Source organism: Artibeus jamaicensis, unplaced genomic scaffold, assembly GCF_021234435.1.
Source record: "Artibeus jamaicensis isolate MK-2021 breed Jamaican fruit bat unplaced genomic scaffold, CSHL_Jam_final contig_332, whole genome shotgun sequence".
NCBI classification, from domain to species: domain Eukaryota; kingdom Metazoa; phylum Chordata; class Mammalia; order Chiroptera; family Phyllostomidae; genus Artibeus; species Artibeus jamaicensis.
Window position 1 is genome coordinate 7659597 of NW_026521788.1, and position 16861 is coordinate 7676457.

At 36.9% G+C, this 16861-nt stretch overlaps 1 protein-coding gene across 4 annotated transcripts in view; it reads left to right on the plus strand.

Moving 5' to 3' along the window:
• PRKG1 (protein kinase cGMP-dependent 1) overlaps positions 1-16861 on the plus strand; it is a 1343317-nt gene that overhangs the window by 1293544 nt on the left and 32912 nt on the right. For all 4 annotated transcript variants that reach the window (XM_053663936.1, XM_053663935.1, XM_053663934.1 and 1 more), the window contains one exon: positions 16536-16675. In XM_053663936.1, coding sequence (XP_053519911.1) covers positions 16536-16675 — 140 coding nt within the window. The remainder of the gene's footprint in view (positions 1-16535; positions 16676-16861) is intronic.

A 16861-nucleotide genomic window follows, 5' to 3' on the forward strand; every position in this document is an offset into this window, starting at 1 on the left:
GCGGGGTGGGATGGAGGATGTTGGTACATATGAACAGGACAAGGGAAGATCTCTGTGCCCGGAAGCATGGATTGTCTGGTGTGTTTATTGACATAGTTGTACGTTTCTAAACTCCTCTCTGAATGAAGCATTGGAAAAGACAGAATTGCTTAGAGACTGATTTTGTGACTGTTTTAGTTTCTTAAATATTTTTTGAAGTCTATGGACAATAAAATTGCTGTTTTAGATGACAAAATCAACATTACAACTTTGTGGACCCCTAGAGGTCTGAGAACTTCAAGTTGAGGACCTTTAAGTTACCAGTGAGACATTTTATGAAATACAGTATAGGAATTTTCTTAGGATTTTTGCAATGTTGATAATTGCTCACAGACACCAAGACCACTTCAACAGAACAATTAAATGCCAAGCTAATAATGTAAAAAATTCAGAAAATTTTCTTAAAGGTTTATGAGGAGGGACAAGCAGCTAGTGACAGAATTAGGGAAGGTTCAATGTAGACATTCAAAAAGTAATACAGCTTAAACAGAAAATATATATGTGTGTATGTGTTTTGTGGTTGTGTGTCCAAGTATATACATATCTATGCATCATCTCTATCCCAGGAGAGATAGTCAAAGGTAGTTCAGCCTAATTTTCCTCTCATGGATATTATATTTTACTTTTACACAGATGTTTATAGACTAATGTAAACCATGACTTCAAGAATGAATATATGTTAAAGGTGTAGCCCAATTTGCAAAAACTTTAGATACATTGATGGATAATAAATCCATAGTGGATCATTTGGTGCAGTAAAGGAAGAGAGACAAGTCCTTGACCTCTGAAGTGAGGTCTTCTTGTATAATCTTGCATTTCCCAAAACTCGCCATGGGATAATCAGAATACCCACATTTTCCTCACTGTTCAGTGTGGACTAGCCATTTAACGGATCACTATTCCCTTAGAATCCAGTGCTCCCAGTTCTTACCACTTTCTAACTGCTTGGTAATTACTGGGTATAAAAAATGTCCTTGTGATTGTTAATTTTTATATACCATATATTCAGTGATTCCAGAATTGGGACTCTGGCCTCGACACTTTGACGGTAATTACACATGCAGTTGTCATAGCACATAGTGAGTCACCGCAAAGACAATGGTGGCCACACGGAAAATGGTAGTGTGCCCAAACTGTTCCCAGTTAGGAGGAGGAGCTGGCAGAGCCTACTTCTGTTGTGATTACAGAATTTTTCAGTTCATGCAATGTAATTTTATCAGTATTACAGAGTGCTATTTTAAGCCATAGGACATTCACATGGATTCCTTTCACATATGTGTAGGCAGCACTGAGCATTTTAACACCAAGTATGTGATACTGATACCTTGAACCCACCAGTCCCTAGTTCAGCAGTAATGTTGTTCAGATAAATGAGTGTAAAAAACACCACAAGTTACACTTTAGTTTTGTAATAGTATTTTAAACAAATGTTTTCCAGGAGTGGATTATAAGATGATAAACTCTTGAAATGACTATGAAGAATTAAGAAATTGAATTTTTGAACCCCATTTCTTGTTAGAACTAAGTTAGGAGTATAGTTATATCATCATTTTCATCATTTAACTTACAGCTATATGCTGTTTCGCATAATTATATATCCTTCAAAGACTTCTTATCATTTCTTAAGTTTTACCATTTTGGTCAATGTAAATGAATTTAGATGCAGGAGTATTTTTCAACTAGGAGTGTTGGTAACTAGTTTATTGCCTGGTACAAACTTAAGGATTTGTTCAATGATGAAATCAGAAACTTAAAGTAAACATATTATATAAGTGGAAATTCTGCTTTTAAGCTATTTAGTCTATTTCATAAATATATTTAGCATAACTGATTTTAACTATAATATCAGATACATCCTGTTCACAACCATTACCTTTGAAGTCGTTATTACTGCTTTCTTTTCTGTTTTCTGGCATATACCATATTTTCTGCCCATTTTTAAATTTTGAATAGAATTTCTAATTCACTCAGTGCTACCTGTTTACAGCATATCTTTCAGAAAGCCACATTTTGTTTATAATGACACTTTCAGCAAAGTAACTCAGTTCTCTTATATATGATTTACGAATTAAAGACATCTAGGTAAACCTCTTCATATTTAAGATATGACTGTAAAATACAAAGATTGATTTTATGAATCACAAGTAAAATTAGTCTCGTTGAATTATGGTCACATTCCTAATTTACTCTATTTCTGCTCTTGTCAGAGAGGAGCTTGCTTTCCAGAATAGATTTGCAAAACTCAAACTTTTAAAGCTGACATTACTATGTAGTAGTTGTCTTAAATGTTAGAAGTTGAATCTATTTATCCAGTTACTCACTACTCTCTAAAAAGAACAACATACTTGGATAAAATATAGGAACAAAGATATGGAAGATATAAAATGAAAGCACTGCAGGATAATTTATTAATAAACTGATTTTAATGGTAATTTTAAATAAATGAATAATATTTCCTAACTAAAATAATCAAGCTTTTCCTTTGAACCCTGCTTTATACTTTTCAAATTGCTTTCATACCTATAATACAGTTTTGCCTGGAGAACTATCCTGAGCAGAGAACATGGGACATGATCTACATTTCAGAGGGAAAAAAGTCAAGAACAAAACATATAAATGACCCATGAACATGCAGCCATTGAAAGAGCTGTTGTTATTACCCAGAACTCATGATTTTTTAACTGAGTTTTTGCCATTATCTGGCTTCTAAAAATATTTAAATTCCTATCACCACCACCAACAGCCACCACCTTGAAATCAAACAAATGTTACTTCATTATCACAGATTTAAAAAAAAACACCTTTGTTTTAAAAGAATCTTATAGAATTCAAGAATCTTAAAGAATTTGAGAATCTTAATTATACATAAACCCAGAATAAATACTGTGATTATGTTATTCATCTTTTCTTCTTCCAAACCTTCAAAGTCTTTTTTTCCCCTGAATCTTTGCTGCTCTTATTGCCTGTGGAGAAAAAAAAAATCAGTCTAACGTGGCAGTTAAAAGCTAGAGCACTGGACTTAGACTTTGTGGATTCAGATCTTACCAGCTATGTATGCTTAGTCATTTACTTATGCCCTCTGAGACTCAGTTTCCTCATCTGTAAAATGATCTGGATAACAACAGGGTATGTGTCTCATGATATTGCAAAGATTGTATGAGTTAAATCCCCCAAAAGGGTACCTCACATGTCATAGGTCAGTATGTATTGTCAATGTTGATATAACTATTAATATTAAAATATGCTAATGATAGCTATCTTTATTAATAATTTTCAGTCTCACCAAAGAAAAGGAGGGGAGTAGAATACCTGTATTCTTTTTCTTCCCATTGCTCAGCTAGGCCCTGAGAATACAAACGTTCGTCCAGCATAAGAAAGAACTTGAAGTCTTCAAACCACTAAAGCTCCTTACTTTTTGATCTGTCCCAAGTGGAGATGAGAAAGAATTTTCAATTTTCCTCACACTGAACCTTTGTGTACCTCACATAATCTGCTCTCACTTACCCATTTCTCTTCTAAATTGTAAAGCCCTACCTCTTAACCTCTCGATGGGAAATTACGTTCAGTGCAGACTGCTGAATCATATCCAGTTTCTCCACAGCCTTCTAACACCTCTCGTTCCTTCTGGGCTGCAGTCCCACAGTCAGATTGCCCAGAGGAGGCAACATGCAGGTTGCAGGAGGCACACCACACTCAGTCATTTGTGTAACAGGGACTGTGTGCTGTAGATACAGGCATCTGCTGAGTGCTCATTGCTTTTTTGCCAGCTTCCTTGGAACTGTCCATCACAGGCAAGCAAGCCTGAAGGGCTATGAAAATCAACTGAAAAAAAAAGATAGAGCCTAAGAGTTGATTAAGCAAGAAATTAGGTGATAAACCCTTTGCTCAATCAACAGAGTTTTGTTTCATGATTATGAAAGGCAGACAGCTTAAATCCAAAGGGAAACCCCATGTAAGATGAAAACATTTCAAGAGCTTCTTCCTGCCAAGCCACAGGGCAGTGAAACAGAATAGCTCAGGGATCTCGGGGCAGCTTTGGCCTGCGTGCTCTACGGTGACTTACACTGAAGAAGGCGCCCTGGGGAGACCCTGATGCCCTGAGGCTTGTGTCCTCTGTAACCAAAGTCAGGACTCAGCACTGGTTGAAAACTCTAAATTTGCCTCAATTTAACACAGCCTTTTCTCTACTGGATTTACGATTAGATATGCCATCCTCAGTTTATGTTTACTCTTAAAAGAAAACTGACACAAATTATTAGCTGTAATAAATAGTACTGATTTCTAAAAAAAAAACACTTAAAATCAATCCAATAAATGGTAATTGAGCATAATAGGTGTAGTCACAATATAATGAATGGAACTCCTAAAATATCTAACCACATGACAGTTTCTAAGCAGAAGTCACAGGCAGTAAAGTCAGTCTCTACTTTGACGTATGCCAGTGTCAAAGTAGAGACTGAGGTATGCCTTCATGTATCTTGTTACAGTACAATATACTTTTGTACACTTATATTTGTAAAAATTTGATTACTCGATGATGACAATGAGAACACTTTCTTATACACCTTTTGAAATTATAAAAATTTTATATACTAGCTATCTGCTAAAATGAGTGTTTTTCATTAAAAGTGCTTGGAGTCAGTGGCCTACAGTAAAGTAAAATGTTAACAGTTCCCCCTCCAAACATGCATATTATTCTGGAAAGACTGATGTAAACCCAGAAGTCACTAGACATGTCTTTCCAAGGCTTATGATAACTCTCATTAAAGCTCTTCAAAAGTTAGCACTTGATCATACTCACATTTTTCTTTTCTATGACAATTTGATTTTTTTACCCAAATGAATTTATAGGCACATTACATTCAACAACAGTTTAATTATTAAGAAATACCCTGTTTTTTGCCAGATATGGAAACATCAGATATGATTCCTGCCCTCAAGGATTATGTCTTCTCTAAGAAAGAAGATAGAGTCAACGTATATGAAAAATAGCAAATAACATTAATTAGTATTATTTCAAGTTCTAAATTCATGCAGATGAATTCTCAGCATTCGAAAGGAGAAAGAACATTTGGAGATGGTGGAATAAAGAAGGCCCTGAGAAGACACAGGACTCGGGCCAGGGTTGAGAGAATAGTTTAGGATTTAAGTAAACAGATGGGGAAAGGCCATTCCAGGAAAGGATTACAACACAAAAGGCCACATGTTATCACAGGACGCCAAAGCAGGTGGCCTGACAAGAGCAGAACTTGTGTGGTGGTGCAGTGAGATAGTATTAGATAGCAATTGAGAGAGTATAACTGTGTTATATTCTTAAAGGAGATTAGACTTTATAGTAGTAGGTATTTGGGGGCATTAGGTGTTTTGGGATGTTAGGTCCTGGGATGTAAGTGATGAAAGCATATAAACACAGATTCAGCTCTAAACTTCCACCCTCGAGATAAAAGAATGCACTGTAAGGTGACTTGGCAGGCTATTTTTAGGTGGCATTGCTCTCAGAGGAAAACATCCTAACTTCTCTTCTGAATAAGGTAGCTTACTTTGTGCCAAGATGTATTCCACATCCCTGAGAATTCTGTGTAAACACTTTCAAATCTATGTAAAGAGATTCCTTCTGTGAGAAGGAAAAACAGCCCCATTGCGTATGTCAATAATGATAAACATAGCCATGTGCTTTTAAATAAAATGACTTTGCTTTCTGGACACAAATATCAAAAATATCATTCCATATGTCTCAGTGTAGCTCACCAAATATATACATTTAATTTATTACTATTTCATACTCTGTTTCTCATATTTCTATTCTTCAGTGCCACTGACATGTACCACATAGTATTAGCTTGAACATCGAACTATGAGATCAGGAGATTTTTGTGGGCCAAATAGCTTGGTTCTTAGTCCCATTTCCAGCCAGAAGCAAAAACCTGTAAATATGTGTTGAACTGGTTAACTATTGTACATTTGAGATACATTTATTTTTGTACAGACTATTGTAAAAAATTTTAATTATAAAAACAGCAAAGAAGAAAAGGTATTTTTTAAATATCAGAAAGGGTGAAGTTTCAATATAGGATATATTATTACCACATTAGGATCTGACTATAAGCCATTTGATTAAAATTATTCTAGTATGTTAGAGTTAAAAAAAAACATGAAGTTATTTACACCCTACATCTCAAAAGTATGATTGGAAGGCAAATCCTTTTATGAGTTAATCAGATTATATCTCAGAGTTGAGTTTTGTAATATGTGACCCTATCTTTCATTCAACACATTTTAAACCTTCACAGTCAATAAGTGGAAGAAATTGAAATGTCAGCTTATAATACTCAACTCTATTCATGTGAAGTTTTAGATTATAATTGTGCTTTAAGTGTTAGAAACAAGTTGAATTATATGAAATATTTGAGCCATCAAATTAGAAACATATAAGAAAGTTTTAAAACTGTTTTATGTAGCATTTTCAAATGTGTAACATTATTCACAGTAGTAAAATCTTGGGAAAGAAAAATAAGTGATTATTTGATTAAGGAAAATAATTTAAAGTGTATTTCAGGTAATGCAATATAAGTTTCAATTTTAATAATAACTGCAGAATGAAATAATGTTTGTTTAACACAGGTACTATAGGGAAGAGAAATGGTATGTTTAAATTGCACTTTTCAGTAAACACAGTGCATCAATGTAGGTAGCCTTTTGAGTCAAAATGAGTGATTTGCTAACTTCTCATTAAGGGAAATCACAAGTGTTTTTAGATTTGCGAATGACTTCTTCATGTTGTAAGGAAAAATAGAAAAGTGTAAAGTTTTTTTCCTGATCTTCTTCCAAACTGAAAGCTAAATACCCTTTGGAAAAAAAAACAACACTACCTTCTCTATGGGGGTGACTTTGCCCTCAAGTCCCCCCATCTGCCACAGATGAAAGTAAACACTACCAAGACATGATCTGCTTGGGGAGGAGAGGTGGCCAATCTCTCAGAGGAGAAGGGCCTGGAGCCCATTTCTCAGTGGCTTTTATTGGGTTGTAATACACAGGAATACAGGCGGCAAGGATCTAACAGTAAATAACATTTCAAAGAAATCTGAGGGCTTAGTCTGAGTCAGTGTCTGTCAGGAAGAGAGTTGCAGAAACTTTGGGAGACACACTCATTTCCTCTGGGACCCTTATCATATGTATGAAAGCACTCTTAGCAAAGCAGGCTTCACAGGACTTTTAGGAATTCTTCTTATGCCTGATCACCCCAGATCCCCCTCTAGCCAGCAAGGAGCTGCACTGCCTTCCCCATCATAGGTTTTCGGGCTTAAGTGGATTAGAGCCAGGAAGGGCTTCTCCCAGAGGACATGGGGACTCGGGCTATGTCAGAATAGCTGGGGGGGGTGAGGGTCCATCACTCCTTTTTTATGGCAGCCCCCCAAGTCCTTCCATGATGGCCTCCCAAGTGATCGTGTCTGGCTTAGGTTTCCCTTCTCCTTGAGGAGTCTTACCAGTCTCAGACTAGCTGACCACACTTTGGGGGCAAGGGAGTAAGCTGAGGCAGCGCTTGCTACCAGAGACAGGCTTTGTCTCTTTGCGGCTTGCATTCCAGTGGTCGGTCACTCATCCTTAGCCATGGGAGGCAGTTACAATTCCTGAAACCAGGCAAAGCGGTCCTCAACACTCCTCTATAAAACTAGCTGTACTTATTTTTTGAGCAATTTGAATTTAATAATATAGATATTTCTAATACTTCTTGTCACTAGCTGTGGAACTAAATTTTAAGTCTGAAGGCAATTTATAAGGCAAATGGCCTTTTCCGTATTTTTGTCAAGGTGCTGAGGTAAAGGTGGGAAGAAAAGCAAGGATAGAAAGAAGAGAACAAAGACAAGGAAGACTATACATAATTAAAATAAGCTACCTTTTTTATGTTCCTTTGTTCTATAAATTGTACACCATGTATCTTAGTGGTTATTAATAAAATAAGATTTATACATAAAATCTTTACCATAAAATTATACAACAGCACCATACCTTTTATGTGTTGTGGCCGAGAAGCTTCCCAGATCTAACATCTTGTTAAACTCAGAATCCGTCCTTCGCATTCTGTGTGTACTGGACACGGGTCCCGCAGGCTATGACAAGTTCCCTGGGCTCGCCTCTCTGGTGTGTCCTATGGAACAGACCAGATGCTGCACTTTATTCTTGTCTAGGCATTGACTAAGGAAAAGAAAATGTGTGATGTTAATGTGCAGGGCACATGGAGAGTGAGCTTGTGGACAACTAGCGAGAGAGGAGATTTTAACAACCGATTGAAAACAGGAGTTTTTATAAGACTATAGTGATGCTTACCTAAAATTTGCAGTACCACTATACAGAATAAAGTAATTCTCATATAAGAATGAGCAATTTTTTTTAAGTTATGAAATGTTAAGGAATGCAATTCAAGACTAATTTGTAGAAGAGGAGCTTTCTGACACTTAAAAATTTTGTTTTCTCTCATGAATATAGTCAGGTCCACTTAACTATGTGGACGTATTAGTATGTCATATGCAAAGAGTTACTTGAGGAGGGGTAATAACGTTCATCTTTTTGTTCTCTGTAAAACTTCCTTAAATTCCCACAGATTTTTCTATGCTGTTTTTTCATTCAATTAGTTATAATAACAAGTTTAAAAACATAGTTATGAATTTTAATGGTAAAATAGTATTTACATGTACCCATCTTAATTAGCATTCCCATGTATCTTAGAAGTTGTGATAGTAATGATAATAATTCTTGTGTAGCACTTCTAAATTTTCAAAGTATTTTCACATACAATATCTATGGATATAAGATATGGTGATTTTATTACCATTTGGTAACTGAAAATATGAGGACTGAGAAGATTACATAAACTTGCATATGATTGCAGTATGTACATTATTTAAAATATTAAAAGGCATTGCTTGACAGATACCTATTATTTTGACTAGATAACTTTAAAGAATATTGTGGTAATTATATACATTTTGATTAAAATGACCCATGATTCTGCTTTTCTCTTTTTTGGTTGTGAGGACATTTTTGAATTTAGAACTTCGAATAAGTAGCAAGTAAATAAGTAATTGTAGAAAAAAAATAAATTTGTTCATAAAAATGTTAACAGAGTGCCAGTAAAATAGAAATATAGTCTTGCTGTAGCTGGTGCGGCTCAGTGGATCAAGTGCCAGCCTGTGAATCAAAGGTTCAGTGGTTTGATTCCCAGTCAGGGCACATGCCTGGGTTGCAGGCTGGGTCCTCGGTAAGGAGCATATGAAAGGCAACCACACATTGATGTTTCTCTCTCTCTCTCTCCCCCTCCCTTCCCATGTCTAAAATAAATAAATCTTTAAAAAAAGAAGGGAAGAAATATAGTCTTGACTAATTGAAGAACTTTTATTAAAGAGGTAAAGATAAGCATAGGAGGAAATGCTTCTCTGACATTTAATTCCTTAAAATGTACCAGTAAATTAAAAATATATCTTACAATCAATAAAGACAAGAACAAGAAAATATCAATGTACATATTTTCTGGCATTTTATTCTTTTTAAAAATTTCTTTAAAAGCTTTGCTGAGGTATAATTATTGTTTAAATTTTTAAATTAAATTTATTGATGTGACATTGGTTATTAGGATCATACAGGTTTCAAGTGTACATTTCTGTGATAATAGATCTGTATATTGGATCATGTACCCACGACCCAAAGTCAAACCATCTCCCAACACCATGTATTAGGCTCCCTCTCGACCCACCCCCTTCCCTTTGGTGACCATCACACTGCTGTATGTACCTGTGAGTTTCAGTTTTATATCCCACATATGAGTAAAATTATATGGTTCTTAGCTTTTTCTGACTTATTTCACTTAGCATAATATTCTTAAAGTCTATCCATGTCATCACAAATGGCAGTATTTTGTCTTTTCTTATGGTTTAGCAGTATTCCACTGTGTACGTGCACTGCATCTTTTTCATCCAATCCTCTATCAAAGGATGCTGTGGCTGTCTCCATGGCTTGGCTGCTGCTGAGATAAACACAGGATGCATATATCGTTGTGAATAAATGTTTTCAAGTTTTTCAGGTAGATACCCACGAGACGGATGCTGGGTCATGTGGTTACCCTGTTTTAATTTTTTGAGGAACTACCAGACTCTTTTTCACCAGCAGTGAATGAGGGTTCCCTTTTCTTCAGAACCTCTCCAACACTTGTTATCGCTGATAATAGCCATTCTAACAAGTGTGACATGGTATCTCATTTAGTTTTGATTTGCATTTCCCTTATAGCTAGTAAAGTTGAAAACCTTTTCATATGTCTGCTGCCATTTGTATGTCTTCCTGGGAGAAGTGACTGTTCAGGTCCTTTGCCCATGTTTAATTGGATAATTTGTTTGATGTTGAGTTTTATGAGTTCTTTATATATTTTGGATATTAATCTTTTGTTGTAGCAGTTGTTTGAAAATATCTTCTCCCATTCTGTTGGTTGGCTTTTGTTTTGTCAGTGATTTCTTTTGCTGTGCAGAGCTTTTTAGTTTGATACAGTTCCATTCATTTATTTTTGCCTTACTTCTCTTGTCTTTGGGATCATGTTCATAAAGTGTTCTCTAAACCAAGGCCTATAAGTTCAGTACCTATATTTCTTCTATGTAATTTATTATTTTGGATCTTATATTTAGGTCTTTGATCTATTTTGAATTAATTTTTGAACATGGGCACAGACTACCCAACACCATTTATTGAAAAGGCTTTTTTTTCTCCATTATATATGTTTTTGGCTCCATTGTCAAAAATTATCTGCCCATAGACATGTGGTTTTATCTCCAGGCTCTCAGTTCTGTTCCACTGATCTGCCTGTCTGTTTTTCTGCCAGTACCATGCTGTTTTGGTTATCATAGTTCTGTAGTATAATTTGAAGTCAGATAGTGGGATACCTCCAGCTTCATTCTTTTTTTCCTCAGGATTGTGTTAGCTATTCGGGGTCTTTTGTAGTTCCATACAAATCTGGTAATTTTTTGTTTTTCTTAAAAAATGGCATTGAGATTTTGAAGGGGACTGTATTGAATCTGAATATTGCTTTGGGTAATATGGCCAATTTAACCAATGACCTATATTGATTCTTCCAATCCATGAACATGAATATCTTTCCATTTCATCATTTCTTTTAAAATTTATTTTAATGATTCTTTATTGTTTTCAGTACATAGTTGTTTCATATCCTTTGTTAAGTTCCTAGGTATTTTATTTTTATGGTTGCCATTGAAAAAGTAATTGATTTTTTTATTTCTTTTCTGAAATTTTGTTGTTAGTTAATGGGAAAGCAGTGGATTTTTCTACATTTTTGTATCCTGAAACATTACTGTATTTGTTTATTGTTTCTAATAGTTTTTTGGTGAGGTCTTTAAGGTTTTTTATGTACAAAATTATCATCTGTAAAAAATGACACTTTTACTTCTTCATTCCCAGTATGGATGCCTTTTATTTCTTTCTCTTGCCTTATTCCTCTGGCTAAGACTTCCAGAATTATGTTGAATAAGAGTAGGGAGAATAGGCATCCTTGCCTTGTTCCTGATCTTAGACAAAAAGCTTTCATTTTTTCACCATTGAGTTAATGATATTGGCTGAGGATTTGTCATATATGGTCTTTATTGTGTTGAGGTTCTTTCCTTATATACCTATTTTACTGACTGTTTTAATCATAAATGGATGCTGTATCTTATCAAATGATTTCTTCTGCATCTGTTAAGATCAAACATTTTTTATACTTTTTTTGTTAGTATTGTGTACTACATCGATTGCTTTGCATATGGTGAACCATACATATGCCCCTGTGAGGTATAATTCATATACCATAAACTTGTACAGCCATCACTACAACCCAGTTTTAGAACATTTCTCTCTCTCCAGTAATAACTGATGTGCCTATTTGCAAATACTTTCCATTCCCACCCCCCTTTCAGGCAACTATTTTTTGTCCCTTAAGATTAGTCCTTTCAGGTTCATATTTTCTTATGCTAAAATTTGTTTTACACTAAATGTTTTTATTTTATACATGAATAATTTTAAATCTAATTTCATATGGTTTCAGGGGGGTCAGTGTACAGCTACTTCATACCTTTTCCTTGAATACTATGATAATTTTATGGCTACTTTATGTAACCTATTTCCTGAACACAGAGTTTGAGGCTGTTATCTAATAGGACCATAAAGAGTTGTCTGGCAATAGAGGAATATTGGAAAATGATGGAGCTGATGCATCCATCATTCTCTAGGTTGCTGATGCAACCTAGCGCTGATGCAGGAGTAGAAAATATGATACTTGGCTTATTCACTTACTTGGCTGTGAAAGTTTTATTATGAGCCTTTTGCCTAATTCTGTGAATCTGGTTAAGAACTAAACCAGAGAGAAGCACACTCCAGAAATTCGGGATAGCAAATCTGATAGTTGAGTGTTCTTAAGTGATCTTTAGTCAGCAGCCTATCAGGAGATATTTCATGAAGACGGTACTTGGATTTTTTTTATTCAGATATCTTCAGCATAACCAGGTGTCTTTGTTGAGTTAGCTCACACCAGTAGTCCCCAGCCGTCAGACTTTCCTGGGAGGATCTTGGGTGCCGTGAGTCTGTGGCATTCCAGTTTAAAATGGAAGCAGACATCCTAAGTGCTATGCATTAAGGAACAAGTGAGGTATTTACAGACTGTAAACAGTGGTTCTAGCTCTAGGGCTGCCTCCACTCAAGCAAAGATAAAACAGAAAACATTAATAGATAGGCTATACATTTTCGTGAACTTTTTGTAATCAGTGCTAAATTGGCAATCAATAAAATTGACTCCCAGTGATCTCTAAATTTCTACCTGTATTTCTTCCCTTGACAACAGCCATCTGCCACCCACCAGCTGTTATCATCCTTTCCTACCTTCCCACACCTGCCAACGCCCCACCTCCCTTGGCTTCTCTTTGCCGGATTCATGCACTAAGATTCCCAGATCTCTGATAACACACTGAGGGAGGCATCCATAAATGCCTCAAAAAGCGACAGCATTTGGCTGTTTTCTCAAACCATGTGTCTAGCATGAATGAAGCTTAAATGTAATAAATAATTCATGGTTCAGCTTTTCTCACAGAGTCTATGCGTTAGCCAATTCCATTAAGCTCTCACTTGTAAAGCATCAATCACTGTGCTTTTAATTTATTTTTTATTCAGATGATGAGCAGCAGCAAATAATGGCAATAGAATGGGCCAAAAAGACCTGAGCACGAACACAATTCTGCCACTTGACTGCTCTGTGGGCTGAAGCAAGATGTTCACCTATCTAGTAATCCTCAGTTTGCTCCTCTGAGTAATGGGGTAATAATTGTATCTTTAAAGGGTTGCCAGTAAGATTAAGTAAGAAAACTCACACTTCTTGTGACACCTAATAAGAGCGCTATTAACATTAGCTATTGTTGTCATTGATTATGAAGTATTTGTAAAAACAAAACTTCCTTTTGCCATTAAAAGTTGACTTCAGAACTAAATGGAATAATGTTTATGGATGTGCCCAGTAGTTCATGTTTAATGAAGGTTTCTTTTCCTATTTCTCTCTGACTTTCTCCTGATGGCTTCACTTATTTCCATAAATTCTTCCTAATAAAAAGTTTAAAGTTACTTAAGAAATAGCAAAGTAGGTTACATTTTCAACCTAAAATCCTGGCGACAGTGAAATAAATTAAACATATGGATATAGTTATATAACAGCAATAAGCTGGTTATAGCAAAAATGATAAATACGCTTGGAAACATAGAATTTCCACTTAGAGGGGAACTAGAGTTATGAAGGCTAAAGTCTAAAGAGATGGCCATAGTCCCAGGAGCTAACTGACCCCAAGAGCTAGTTTACAGCCAAGTGGACATTATTTTAGAGATAATCTAGTAGCTGCTATAATTGAGGATATCACACTTTAGTCATTCAAGAAAAAACACAGTTAAAATATAAAGATAAATATTGAAAATTCAGGGCTGAATCATGTAGATATTTGGTCAAGTATGTTTCCTATACAACATTAAAACATATAAATATTTTCTTCCTCTTTAGGCGTTATTGAAGGTCCCTTTGGAAAGAAGAAATAGACCAAATACTACATCACTTGTTTCATGGCTTCCCTGGTTTTTCTCCTGTTAAGCTCAGAGATACACAGTGTGCAGTTTACATGCTTAGGAGCTCAGCTCTGTCATGGCTTTGTCAGTGATAAATGTCATGGTTTATTTTATTCTTTCTTTGATTCACTTAACAATTATTTCATGAGCATTCACTATGTCTGGCACAGTAAACAGAAAAAAACCCCACCAACCTTCGGTTGCTCCCAGTCACATGTGAGGAGACGAACACTAAACAAGTGATCGAGAAACTATTTAGTGTGTTAGCTTGTGAAAAGAGGTATAGAGAACACTAAAAAAGGGAGAGGTGAGTGGTTCCCCTTTTTTGTGGACCAGTGTGAGGAGAGACTCTCTGATTAGGAAACATTTGGGTGAAGAACTCAGGAACTGAGAGGGTGACACCTGGGAATACCGGTGAGAGAACGTTCATGCAGGACAGCACAAGTGAATAGTGGGAAGCACTCTAGGAACAGCAAGGCATCTGTGGGGACCCCGACAGAGTGAGCAAGTGGGGAGTGAGGCTCATGGGTAGCTGGGCTCCAGGTGACATAGGACCTTGTAGGCCTTTGAGACAGCTTTGTCTTTACCGTGAGTGAGATGGGAAGCCACTGGAGGGTTTGGAGCAAAGGGGTGACCTGATCTGGCTTTGTTTTAAAGAGGAGAGAGGTCATCAGTGAATGCCCACTTGTTCACTCCTTCTCATCTGAGGTCACAATAACTCTGTAAGAGACAGAGAGACCTTAACCGAAGTCAAGAGTTCAGTCCAGACCTGTGACTGTGAAGGCTGACTTATTTCCTCCCACACGATGCACAGTACAAACGTGTGTTGTCATAACTAGAGAGAATGTTTTATACATCGGGGGTGTGAACTATGCAGGAGTCTGCAGTCATTTAAGACTCAAGAGGAATATGATTTGTGTTTTTGCTCTAAATTTTGAGTAACACAGCTCATTTTTCATGCCATCTTTCCTAGCTGTTCAAATTTCTGGGAGAAGCAGGTTTTCACATTTTGTTTTATTATGAACGACACCTGAATTCATTTGTATCGCACTAATCTGTCATTTCAAAGAGTTTCCCAGCTGGAGTGCGTGCCTTCGGCCTCAGGCATCCTCAGCTCTCGGCTCTTCCCCGCTAACCTGCCACGCAGGTTCACAAGTGCTGGCAGCAGAACGAGGCCCATTTATTTGAAGTGCCCTCATGTTCTCTTCTGAGGGACTTGCCACATTCATGTCCTCACCCTCTCAGACTGAATGCAGTCTGTGCGTGTACAAGACACTTAAGAACTTCACTCTCCCTGCAGATGAGGCATAAACAATCCACAATAAAGAGGGACGGAGACTTCAACTGCAAAGCTGAAACAGCATGCCGTGTTATTTCCTCAAGGCTTTTATTATTTCTGAATCATGTGCGTTATCAGGCATTATCTCGAGGATTCTGTTGCAGGAGAGCACTAGATAATAACTCTTTAATATTGCTATTAAGTCATTAGTTCTATTCTCTCTCTCTTTTTTCATTTTAAGTCCCCTTGTTGAAATTTTTTGTATAACAGTAAACACAGACCAGCAGCCTGCGTGAGGACTCCGGAGCCCCTGGGGGCCACGGGGGGCTGAGAGAGAGGCCTGGAGGCCTCGGACACATCCGGGCACAGTCCAGGTCTCCCAGTCAGCGCACCGAGGGCTGTGGTGCAAGAGGGTTACAGCTACCATGCATATCTGAGAAGGAAGAAAGTTTTCAAAATATCTTGAAAAACATCTTGCTTGTACTTATTTTCTTCTCCTTTTCCTTTCTCTTTTTCTTCTGCTTTTCCCTCTTCCTCTTTTTCTTCCTCTTGTAACCGGAAGGATGGGAAAACTGGGAGGTTAAAGGAGATGAAATAAAAGGCTATACTTCTGCCGTCTCAGCAGAGACTGTGGTCTGCCGCCGAATTTGACAACCACAGAAATGTTTCTGGACCAGGACTACAGAGGAAGCGCACAAGGCCTATAGGATCCTACCTCTGCCGTGCTCACTTGAAGTAAAATTGGGGAAGAAATTAAATTTTACTTCTATGATCGAAGGAGAAAAACTATCAGATATATTCATACACATTATATGAAATGAAATGACAGTCAAGTACATTTCTCTTCTTCTAATTCAAGGGGGCACAAAATTATTCAGGAATTCACTTAAAATTCATGTCATCTAGTGGAATGAGGCTGGACAATAGTTGGGAGCCTTGGATTTTAAACCCGGTTCCAGCAAGGATTTGTTGTGGTGGTTGGGGTGACCCTTAAGTGCCCCACGAGCCTTTAGATTTGGAGGTGAGAGTGCCTCTGTTACACCGACTATATGGGCATTATCCTACTAACTCCCTTCTGCCTTTCTCCAAGGTCCAGTTGAAAAGTGAAGAATCCAAAACCTTTGCGATGAAGATTCTCAAGAAACGCCACATTGTTGATACAAGACAACAGGAGCACATCCGCTCGGAGAAGCAGATCATGCAGGGGGCTCATTCCGACTTCATAGTGAGGTAAAGACCCTGGGGGCCGAAGGCCCAAGTCCAGGTGCAAATCAGCCACATAGTCCTCGGCCACTGATACCACACACATTTCATTCACACACACACACACACACACGTAATAAGTCTGATTTTAAGAAAATTTGAGAAAAGAAAAATTTGATTTTTTTACCTTCTCTTTTTCTTTAAAGACAATGA